Below are 12,705 nucleotides of genomic sequence, written 5' to 3'. Positions count from 1 at the left end.
TATTTTAAAAATTAAATTAAATTAAATTAAAAATGTAATATTATTGTAGGTATTGTTGAACTTCTGCCTTTAAAATTAAATTTACATTTATGTATGATAAATTTATCTTATATAGGTAGCAAATTAATTGATAAATATTATTTATTAATAAAAAAACATGTTTTTGCCACAAAAATGTTGTAATTTACTGGAAGATGATGTTAGAGTTACTAAAAAAAAAATGTAAAAAACAGGAATGTGAAATTGAGCACATATAGGAAAATCATTTGAAATAATATAGAAAATATTACCAAGAAAACATTTTGTTTGAAACATTAAGAAAGTAACACATACATCATCTATATTTCTTAATTGGCAATTTATCATATTAACCTCCGGTTTCACAGACAAGGCTTAAGCCTAGTCCAAGACTAAAAAGTCTGACCTTTTTCAATAGAAAGAAACTTGCACTGACTGATCTTAAAATATATCAGTGCCTTTTTGTCTCAAGAGTCAAGATGTACACCAGTAATGTTTTTTTTTTTTTTTTTTCTAAGGCACATTTATAAAAATTACTTGAATGTGCTAATTTAACTATGGCCTAATCCTTGCTTATGGCCTGTTTACACTAGTGCCTTTTAGATAAAACAGCATTTAAAAATGAAAACAATCCTTTTTACTGCGTTTCAGAAACTATCGCTGTCCACACAATATAACCTAAAACTAGTGGTCAACCGATATATGTTTTTTGAAAACTGATGCCGATATCTTGGAAAGCAGGGGGGCCGATAGCCTATATAAAGCCGATATAATTATTAATATTATTTTTTTTTTTTTACAAATTTTTTAGTAATATTTAAGAAATTTGAAATCCTTTGACAATGGATTAAAAATGAATTTGTAAAATAAACATACTTGTACTTTAAATATTTAATAAAAATAGAATTAAAAAGGAAGTAAACTGTAACCAACAGGGCACTCAGTATTCTTGGAAGTTTGTGTGCATTGGAAATCATTTTCAAAATAAAGCCAGGTTAACACTCATTTTACATACAGCACACAGGGAAAATGACATGATTATGACAGTAGGCAAATTCACATGGACTGACTGTCACACAGAGAACACGCGATCATGCAGGATAAAAATGCACACTTCACAAGATCTCACAGCTGGATTCGACTAAGTTTGCAAGGTTTGTGAAATTAAATGTTCATTAGCCATTAAAAGATTTGTTTAAATGATATAAATGCGTATTTGCTTAATGTTGACGGCAAACGAGAAAGTATTATAATGTTTGCCTTTCTGTTAATAATAATATAAAAGCAATCGTTATAATATTTTTTGTATACGTTAATACTTTAGTTTAACCATTCTATCTGATTATTAGACAGATTTCTATCCATATTAGACAGAACAGTTAAAAATGACAGCGACCAAAAGGGAGAGTGTGAGCACTATGTTCTTAGGTGCTGCCTTTCTCAGCACTGTCAACATAAAAGTCCCCCCTCGAACACATCGACCAAGCAGAAAAGCTTGTTGGCCGATGCCGATATTTTAAAAATGGCAAATATTGGCCGATATATAGGTTGACCACTACCTAAAACGCATGTCACATGACCTTTCATGCAGATACAACCATAGATATGTATAAGTAGATTCCCTGTTATTTAGATGGTGGATGCACCTGCATGCTTGGAGCGGTCGAATGGGGAATCTACCTATACATATTTATGGGTATAGCAATGAGCATGATGATATTGTTTACACGGTCATCAAGGATACGCAGAGCAAATGTGGGCAGCCACGCCATCATTTTCAAAAGTCACAGTTTTGGTCCTTTTACACTGGAATGCAACCCTGGAGTTTTAAACTAAAAGGGGGTCTGCAGCGTTTTCAAAAGTCTTCATTTTCGAAGGGGCAAAAATGTTGGAGTAGTATAAACGACAGTAGCAAAAGTTATTCGTTTTTAAAATGAAAATGCACTAGTGCATGGTAGTAAAATTATTAATTTAAATGTATTAAAATAATTTTTACATAGAAGTTTGTAATGTTGTGATTTGTTGTTGCTGGTGGCTTTAAACACCTTAACAAAGGCTTTTTTGAAATTCCTGTGGGATAAAGGAGTGAAAATATTTATTCCGGAACCAGCACCACTGAAAAAGTGGGCAGACACTAATGCACTCTATAATGTTGAACTTGAAAGATACAAAAAAGTCCTGTAATCAAAAATAGCTTGATTTGCACATTGTGTGTTTTATATGAACTTTATGATTCTTGTTTATTATGTTCAAAATGACTATTATGGTAAAATTATGTGCATTTTTTTTTTTTTTTAAATAAGAACATAACATCATTGCTGAACTGTGGTGAACATGCATCACTGGATGTCTTCCACAGTTCCTCAGAAGCCTGTGACTTGCAAAGTCATAAAAAAAAACAAAAAGGAATGTTTGTTTTCACACAGAGAATTCTGGCAGCTGAAGAGAGAGTGCCACAGAAGTAGTTCTGACTGGAAAAATCATAAACTCCTAATTTAATCAGTGTCATTATTCCCTCTGTGAGTTCAGAAGAGATCCAGTAAGTGATACATGCTCTCTATGCTATAGTATTTGTTTGGACGTCATGAACACTAGTTTTCCATCTCCCTGTCAACACCTTTAGAGCATTTCCCATGTTTACTCATTAATTGAAGTACAGGCTTGCACGGTCCTGCTGTTCCTTGAGTCACTCCAGTGTTTTTATGGCAGACTAATGGTTTAATTGGCCATGTTTAACTCAGCGGGAGAGAATGAGCTAATGTTTGACCTGAAAAGAGCTGGAGTGAAAGGGTGGAATGGTTAATGCCCACAGGGTGTCTATAGGTTAGTGAAATGAAGTGTGGTTGTTACACTCACTGCCATCCAGAAAGATTCAAAGAGACACTTTTGAACATTATTCTCTTTTTCTTCAACACACAGTATGTCAATGGCAAGATTTAACTTTGGTTTGTGGCTGTATTGAAGTGGGTTCTGAAATAGGAAAAATTGCCTCACAGTGTTTAATGTACTTCAGATGTCGAAATTACCAGAGTTATAGATCATCAGATCTACTCTAAGTTTCATTGGTCTACGCATTTCATCAGGATGATGCACCATGATGTCATGTTAGGTAGAATTTAAAAAACAGATGTCATGGTGGCTCAGGGAATATTGTCTCCTCATTTGTGTTATATACTCTATAGTCACTTGAGCCTTGAAATTATGGTCACTCTTCTTCAGTTAAAAGTTTCCAGATTAATCTTGTGAAATTTTTTAAGAAATGTTAAGATCACATTTGAAAATAAAAAATAGGAAATCATATTTTATGATTATAAAGAGCATAAAGAGAATGTGTACAATTATTTATTAAGACCCTTTGAATGATTCACCTTGTCACTTTTTAGGACAACTAAGAACATTTTTTGCCTTGCAATTATAGTAATACCTTTGGTGTTGTCTTTTTACAATTATTAATCAATAAAATTATTTCATTTGAAAAATAATAAATGTTTTATAAATAGATTGAAGGACAACAAATGCTACCATAATATATAAAATATACCAAACATAGATTAAAAAACAAATGTCACATGAAAGAAGCTTTAAGGATGCTGTTAAATGACTGATATTATAATTCTATTATACGTGGTTTAAAAAAGAAAAATGGCAAAGCACTAAAAACTAATGTATTTGATGTGCACTTTTAAAGGAAAAGTATTCTTAAAGTGTTAAATATTTGCCATAAGCTATTGTTATCTCTTTAAATTGGTGCTCACTGATGATTAAAATAGACAGAAATATCTGTCCACTGCTATATATTCAACAATAGCTGATTTAATATTATTGTCATATAAAAAATAAAATATTAAAAAATGCAGGGGTTAGCTGATGACTGATAAGATTTAAACTTCATAATATTTCTCATTTGTTTTTGTTTGATTTTGGAGTGAATTATGACCTGCACACCTCTTGGTGAGATTCACCCTCTCACTGCTTATCGTGGAAATGAATGAATCTGACAATTGTGTACTAGAACTCTTCTTCTGGAAGATCATGGAAACTAGTTCTTGCATAACTGCTCACAAAACCACTAACCAGTAACCTTCTGTCTAAAGATCTGCTCTTGTTAGGCCTGAAAAGCTTGACAGCTTTTGATGCGAGGGCTGCACATTTGTATAAGACCCCCCATGTGTCATATGTCTTATTCAAATGGTTAAGTGGGGAGGAGATTTAGGCCAGATTGTCCATAAAAGGAAACAAGGCCATTTTCCCTTAGGTTTCAGCCATAAAACCTATTTAGAAAAGATGTCCTCATTTCCCGCTCACTGAATGAGCACCGTCAATTCTGAAACCCCTAAGACGAGTCGTTCATTTGTGCTGCGAATGTATTTCTGAATGTCTCATTCGAATGAAAAATTCCCATTCAGCTTTTTTATATTTTCATATACTATAGCACTTAAACTCTACAGCGTTATGAGACTAAATGTACTGTAGCGTTTTCCTGAATGCATGGTTTTCTCTGTTTCCTATACTTTTTTCTTTTTTTAGTCATGTTTTGCTTTCATCCATCAGCATCCAACCCAGTTGCCACCTTATTTCTTGTCGTTTTCTATTTTGCCCTCCACCCTCTGATACATCTCAGCTTTCATCCAATTAAACTTGCATTTAGGCTGCAGTCATGGCCCACAGAAACCTGCCTATTACTAGAAAGTACAACTTAAAACGTTATTCACGGTGGTGGGCCAGCGGTGGTCAAACCAGAGCTTTCCAGTTGCTTGGTTCCAACTCTGGCAAACACACTATGGTGAAGCTCTAATGCACTTTTCTGGAGTCTGTAATTAGATTTTCAGTCACGCTCAGGGATGATTTGTTCTGGTCTTTTTTAGCTTCTGAAACAGAAATCGGTGACTTTAAAAGTAGAACGACCATTGTTGATATCACTTGTAACAGTGAATTGACTAGCCAAGCCAGGCGTTATGAATTCCATTTTGCACATATTTGTGTGACCCTGCTTCATGTTCCTGGGGTGCACATGTGCCAGTGTATATGAAAGAGAATGATGGCTGATGAGAAAATGAGATTCAAAACCATGTGTCTGAATGACAGGATTTGGCTCCTTTTAATCCAGGCAATTAGTATTGAATCTATTGAATCAGTGCTGCCTTTAAGGCTTGACGACAATTAATTTTATCATTAAACAGAATGCAAACTAATCTCCCAGGGTTTGTCTCTAAAACTGTTACAAATTATAGTACAACTGAGATGCATCACTTATAAGGCATAATGTGCTGCTTTAATTAATAATTTCATATATACCCTTATATGGTTTTATTTCCTCTCATTTGTTGTTCTTTTTTTATTTGATTGCCTCTGGTTGGCTGTGGCCAGCAGTCCTGTGGCTGAGGGAAAGAATCAGCAAAATTGGTTGCGCTGTATAAAAGAGCTGATGGTGACCGTTTTTAAGTCCAAACCAACAGTCAGACCCATGTCTTAATAACTCCCAAGTCATTTTTCCACAAAAATATATTGCATGCTGCCTACAGCTACTCTGTTTCCTTTTTCTGCTTTTCTGTGGTGTTCCAAGAAAAGGATTGTTTAGGCAGGAAACAAAGTATTAGTGAGTCCATCACTCATTTGGGCTTTTCAACAACATGGTTCAAAAGCTTAAAAATGACCCTGGGTTAATGTCTCATTCTGTTCATACTTTACCCTGGGTTATTATTTAAATCATTAGTTATAAATTAATCCCAGGTTTTGACACACTGTATCACAGTTTTATACTGTATATGTTTGAAAATAAATATATTATTTGCATATTTATGAGGTCGCAACTCTCTACCCACACTTTGGCAATAGAATCAACTATTAGGTAGTGTGTGTCTGTGTGTGTGTGTGTGTGTGTGTGTGTATACATTCCACTATAGGAATATTGCACTTTAAAGACAGAGTAGTGAAACTATCAAGCACTCAGCCAGAGTGTTCTGTGTGTGTATATATATATATATAAATATTAGGGGTGCACGATAAATATCGGCTGATAATTAATGCGCATCTTGTCAGTAAAGCCGGTTCTCTAATCAGCGGTAAATTCCATCAGGTGCTGATTTCACATAGAGCAGCTGTTACTACACAGTTAACTGACAAGCTGCGCAAATCCACATTCATTATCCGCTTATTAACAATGGCGAAGTAACCTCTAACAATTATTTATTTGCTTAGCATTCCTCATTCATATGTGGAAATAAATCGGATATAAACCAGATATGTGCCAATGCGACTGTCATGTAAACAGGCAGATCAGATTTTCTGAGGTACTGCGTTCTGTACATCATTAAAACTGCGACAATTTGGTACTTCTCCGCAGTTTAATGACGTCATATGTGACCTGTGCAGGCAAAACGAGTGTAAATTTGCACGGGCTGTTTTGAGCTACAGACAAAAAAAGGGGGAAAATGCTCCAAGTACTAATTAAACATCTAAAGTTATCTTTATTTGTACATTTTCTGAGAGGATTAACGTTACAGTAGCTACCTTTTCTCCACTCACGCTGACTGTCATCAGAAGTGCGCGCATATAACGGCGCTTCTGACGGCGTGCGATCCCGATAAATAGCCTACACACATATACAGAATTACAGTATTTCAGAATTCACGCAAACATCATCTGCTATGTCTTAAGTGAATACTTAGGGAACTGTTGGGGGAAACATCTGATGTGTAACATTATATTAGATCCGTGCGTTACTGTATAGGACGTCTGTATCATTATCATAATAGTTAATCTAACAACAAAAGAAAAGGAATCACTCGCTGCACTTTATTGAACTGCTTTTGTAGTTTTAATAATCAATTATTTGTAATGAACACTTAAATAATCAAATGTAAAAATAACTTGTTTTTCATTTAAGGTGGTATAGCAAGTGTAAACACAAAAAATCGGATATAGGCAACAAATAAAAACTGGGCATCAAGACCTGCAGTGTAAACGAGGCCTTAGACAAGTGATTATCTCTCATTGTAGTAAGTTGGGTTAAAAGCACTGAGTGGACAAATACAGATCTAACAGACACCAGTTAATGCATTTAGTATTGCTGTTTGACACTTTAATGATTTATTGACATTTTCCTCAGACTTGGAAGTTAGATTTTTATGATTGTACAAAACAGTGCTGTGCAAAACTATTTAATGAGGCAGGCATTATTTTATGATTGGTTGTCGGTTGCTAAACTTGTTGTTTCAGTGTGTTGTAACTGTGTTGTTTCACACTCTATAGCTTTTTCACTGTAATATGTTGGGCATTACCTGTTTTGGAGAAGACGTTATAATACAACACCCATAAAATTGATTGCCGTTTCACAAGTGCAAGTCTGAAACATTGTTTAATGTCTTCATGAAATGAAAATTCATCTGTTGTATATATATTATATATTTTTTTGTTTGTTTTCGTTTAGTTCATCATTTTTTAATCCAAATGTAGGACAGATTTATCCTAACGTATGCAGATCTTCTCCAGTCATTTAGTCCTCTTAAACCTCACCCCTACAAACTTTCATTCATGTACCTCTAATTTTGAGTGCCACGTCCACATCTCGAAATCCAGTGAAAAACTAATGCACAGAACCAAGACCTCACCCAACATTTTCACTTGGATGTGCATCACAATATGGAAAAGATCTGTCACTTCCAGTTCTGACGTTCAGTGTATGGTGAAATGCCTTGATCCACTGAGTAGTAGTTTAGTTGTAAAAGGACAGTTAAACATCTACAGCTGGATTCCAACAGCACCCTGGAATGGACACTCTTCTTGTGTCTCCTAATGAGCAAATATCCACCTCTGACCTGCCTGTCACTGTGAGACCAGTCTGCAGGCCTGGATACCCAGATAAGCAGACAGGTCCATTCTTCTATTTTAGAACCAAGTGGAGGTTTGGTAGACGGACTGGTATTTCCTGCTATTGTCTGAAAGACGTGTCAGTGTGGACACATGCAATGGACTCATGAAGTACAATGGCACACTAGTCCCCTCTTATTTTGAGTGGTTTATAGCAACTGGTCTTTCCTTGCCTACTAAGGTCTTTCAGTTTTTCTTCAGTTTAAGCTGTTAAATGTATTTTTATTTCACATTTAATGGATTATGTGAGTGGCGTGCAACAGTTTACAGTGTGTGGGTACCGCTGGCACTCACTGTTTCTTTCTTTATTTGTTTATATGCCTAAGACCAGGCAGCAGAGCGTTAATTAGAAGTGGAATGTGGGAATTTCATCAAACAGTTCCTCCCGTCACGAGGTGGCAACTCCACACATACATAAAATGAATAGGGAGTTTTGTTTTTCATTGTGTTGTCAAGTTGTTGGTGACTTGTTTAAGTTACTCGTCCAAAGCATTGTGGTATTATTGACCAGATCTTTTTCCTTGATCAGTTGCTAACAGTGTGCACTTCTTCAATAAATGTGTGTCTCTGCAGGAACAAAGGACTGCGGGAAAAGTGGGAACTGTACCATGTTTAAGGGAGTGCTGAAGAAAGGGCGAGAGGGAGGAGGAAGAACTGGCAAAAGAGACGCAGGTAAGCGGCTTTATTCCCAGAAGAAAGGAAAATGATTTTAATAAACTGTTGCTGAAACCTTTTGAACTGTACTTTGCTGTAGGCTGTTGTGTGTATGCTTAATTTAATTGCATAATTGGCTTATGGCCTCCAAATAGATTTATAGAGCTGGCTGGGATTGGCCAAATGAGATGAAGTTTTTTTTTATTTTTTTATTTTTTTTTTATTCCAGCTCAGGCTGTGACTTATTGAAAATTATCTAAAATTATAATTTCACAATTGTATTAAATGATTTTATAGAATTATAGTCACCCAAATGTAGGGCTGGGCGATATGGGCAAAAAAATTATCACAATACATTTTTTCACATCAGTCGATAATTATCACAATTAATGTCAAATCTTTATTTCTTTCAAGCTTAAAGCCAGATTTTTGCTCCAAAGTGAAAGTTGTAGAAACTAATACATTTTCCTTAACAAAATTAAAATCTAAATAAAAAAAAAATAATAATTCTTAGTTTCTGCATGTTCCAATGAGTGATATTGTTTCAAATCAAGAAACCGGTTTAGGTTGCCTGATAATATTAATAATAATATCACTTTTTTTGTCTCTTAGGAATGCACATTTGATAGTAGATTGAGTTAGGATGCAGAGGTAAATTTTTGTTTATTATCAAAATCAGTAACATCTGTAAAACATCTGTAGCAACCTCAGTTTTATATGGTTAAATTTATTCTGACCAAATGTATTTTTTTTTTTTAATTAAGCATTGGTCTCCCACAGTAGCATACAGTACATTTAAATCATGATAAACACTATAAAAACCACACATATAGCACCTTAATACCATGGTAAAAATATAACCGTATGGTTTTTAGGTAGCCTATTTGTATGAAAAACAGTAGTCTAAAAACATTTAGTATAAATGCAAACATGCTATAACTTAATCACAAATACATACTATAATTATATACCATTACTCCTGTAATTAAATTCAGTGTTAATATCCCACATTTCTACCACAATACCATGGTGCAGTGTAGGGTTGTGCCGATAGATGATAGTATCGTGTATCGACGATAGTCAGAGATATCGACGATAGCAGATGTTTTTGTCGATAGTCAAGACGATATTAGGCTCATTCTCGTATTAATGTATTAATAATAATTATTATTATTATTATTTTTATTTTGCGGCCTATTATAATTCGGCTATCAAATTGCCTCGCTATTTCACCTCAGCACCGCATTTTACACAAACGCGTGCAAATGAGGATTAGAGCCGGTGAAGGAGTCTCCAAGCACAAACAGACGTGGCCTACATCGTCTGCAGATATAAGGTATTTCATTGCACTTTAACAAGTAATCTGAATGGCCTATATATGTACAAATTTTAAACGAGCCCTCACTAACTGAGTTTAAGGCCACAGTTATATTAGAATGCATCTCATTCATTTCTGTTGGGGTTGCTTCGGGCTCGTCATGGGGTGCACGGTCCGAAGCTCTGTATGACTGATGCATCCGTTCAATTTAACTTTACTCCAAATATATGAATTTACCTGTTTTAAATACTTTATATTTAAATTGTTCTTTATGTCCAATATTTAGTGTTAAACTTTAAATCAAAAAAACAAATCAACTACAGATTTTCACTTTTGATTTAGACTGATAACTTCCATGCGCAAATGCGGCAAATTTGTCACAGGACGCGCGGTATGACAGTTGTGTCCAACTATATATGAACTTGCTGTTTTAAATATAGTATTTTTATATTTAACGTTAGTTTATCAGTATGTTACCAAATAGTTATGCTATGATAAGTACAGAGAGTCTCTCTCTTGCTCCATCCATGCAAGATAATATCGTGTATCGTCGATCTCACGGGCTGACGATTTGAAAAATGACCATATCGCCCAACACTAGTGCAGTGAGAGTTACTACAATAAATCCATGGTAAATGATGGCGACATGTAGATTGAAAAGCCTTCTGACTGTCTAGTCGCACACAGTGTTTCTCCTGTTTTTTAGGATTTTAACTAGTTTAAATCACAGAGTCATTTGTGTTCATTGCTGAATACAAGCGCTTCACACTGGATCTAACAGCACTGCTTAATGCAGCTCGCGCCGTGTGGTAGGGATGGGCATATCGATCCTGAAGTATCGATATATATATTGGTACTGATATTCAAATAAAAAATATCGATACTAAGGTATTTTACTTACCAGTGATTTTGTTTTTAAAAAAAAAAATTAATGTGTACAATATGCATTGAATTGGACGAATAACCTATGTTAGAGAATAATTGACCTATCGTTAAGCACCTCCCCCCGAACACAGATGAGCCAATGGCAGTCGAGTATCTGTTGCTCGGGGAGCAGAACTATGACATCTTTAGGTTTCAGCGCCATAGAGAAACATTAGAAGATCATAAGAACACAACTTATTTAAATACATTACCCAAAAAAAATTGAAAAAAAACGATGTGCCTGTGGTAATTGTAACACTGAATCCAGGTGTCCTGAGAGGATGGGCAATAGAATTTATTTTATTACATTTCCTAAACCCAGGTGTGCTCCAGGTGTGTATTCACGGTGTGTGTGTGTTCACTGCTGTGTGTCTGGACTTTGGATGGGTTAAATGCAGAGCACGAATTCTGAGTATGGGTCATCATACTTGGCTGTATGTCACGTTACCCAAACAAAACAGAGCAAAATGTCCCTAAGCATTCACCCCCAATCCTGATGAAGACAAAAACATTCATTTTCTGGTTGTCATACTCTCATCAAGTTACAATTTTAATTTGCTCAAGCAGAACTTTAATGTCATCTTGCATTTCAGCAAGGTATCTCTGGCTGAGACTAGCTAACGTTAAAGTTAGTGAGTCCATGCTATTACAAACCTAAATAGCGAACTGTTCTCACATCATGTATAGTGTAAGTCAAAAACACACAAACGGAGGTCTACATTTCAGTCCCACTGCATACTAAACTGGTTAAATGTACATTAATTTAATCGCACTCTGCGGTACATGAACAGTGTTGCTCTGGGATGTTGTCATCCACGATCGTCACGTCCGTAACATGAGAATTCTTCCGCTTGCATTGTGATCTGTAAACCCTCGTTTCGAGTTACCCACCATATTTATTTTAAAATCTTTTATATTTCCCTCCACGGAATATTTAATTCCCACTTGAATGGTGGCCATTCTGTGTCCTAAATTGTGCAAAAACATTGTGAGACAAGGTTTTCACACTGACAGCTGTCATTGTGAGACAGTGAGCAGCTCCGTTTGTTTGTCCGACGGAGCAACAGTGACTAAGGGGGGTGGGACTAAACTAAATCTCAATAGGAAAGGATAGAACTATTTTCTGAACTAAAAACAAAAAAAAATCAAAAGACTAAACAAAAAAATCAAATAAATCACACACACCGCCAAAAACCAAAAAGAATAAAAAAAAAATGCTTTTGGCAACAAGGAACGGCAGCCCAGAACAATGCTTATCAGAGGACAGAAAAAACATGTTTGAGTTATTTCACAAAAAATAAACTGAAATAGTAGCCTACATAGTTTGTGCAATTACATTTATGTAAATTGAACGTTAAAAGTTTATATTGATCATGTTCTATTCTGTAATGTTAGTATAAATCGTAGCTGTCAGAATAAAAAGGTTGCCTTTTATGCGTGCAACAGCCAGTCGCTGGCAGTCCCTTAGGAACATGAACCATGGTTTTACTAAAGTGATTGAAGTTCAACTATAGTATTTGTAGATTTCCATGGTTACCACTACAGTAAACATTTTAACCATGTGTAAACAAAAATATAACCTAATAATTTGCAATTAAGGCATATTGAATGTTAAAATGTGTTTCAAATATAAAGTTTAGTGGATATCATTACCCATTTTACTCTTAGTACAATTTTAATACATTTTATAATTTAAAAGTTTAGTTTAGAAGTATCGTATCGATATCGATGATACTGGCCTTTAAAAGTATCGGTATCATATCAAAAAACAAAATAAGTGGTATCGCCCATCCCAACTGCCCGGCAGTTTGAACTTTGATCTGAGCGGATAAACAGTCCATATGGCATTTATGCACTTTTGGTGCATAAACATCAAACATTTATCAAACTCTTCATATAGTTTTATCAAGGGAAAATTATAT

The 12,705-nt window shown here is 35.0% G+C and overlaps 1 protein-coding gene across 3 annotated transcripts in view; it reads left to right on the top strand.

Annotated features, from left to right (window-relative positions):
• The window catches only part of LOC109057847 (protein TANC1-like), a 77,212-nt gene that overhangs the window by 2,432 nt on the left and 62,075 nt on the right, over window positions 1-12,705 (top strand). For all 3 annotated transcript variants that reach the window (XM_042725534.1, XM_042725535.1, XM_042725536.1), the window contains exon 2: window positions 8,461-8,559. In XM_042725534.1, coding sequence (XP_042581468.1) covers window positions 8,496-8,559 — 64 coding nt within the window. In that variant the 5' untranslated portion in view covers window positions 8,461-8,495. The remainder of the gene's footprint in view (window positions 1-8,460; window positions 8,560-12,705) is intronic.

This window comes from Cyprinus carpio, chromosome B6 (assembly GCF_018340385.1).
Source record: "Cyprinus carpio isolate SPL01 chromosome B6, ASM1834038v1, whole genome shotgun sequence".
NCBI classification, from domain to species: Eukaryota; Metazoa; Chordata; class Actinopteri; order Cypriniformes; family Cyprinidae; genus Cyprinus; species Cyprinus carpio.
This window is presented reverse-complemented; position numbering and strand designations above follow the sequence as displayed.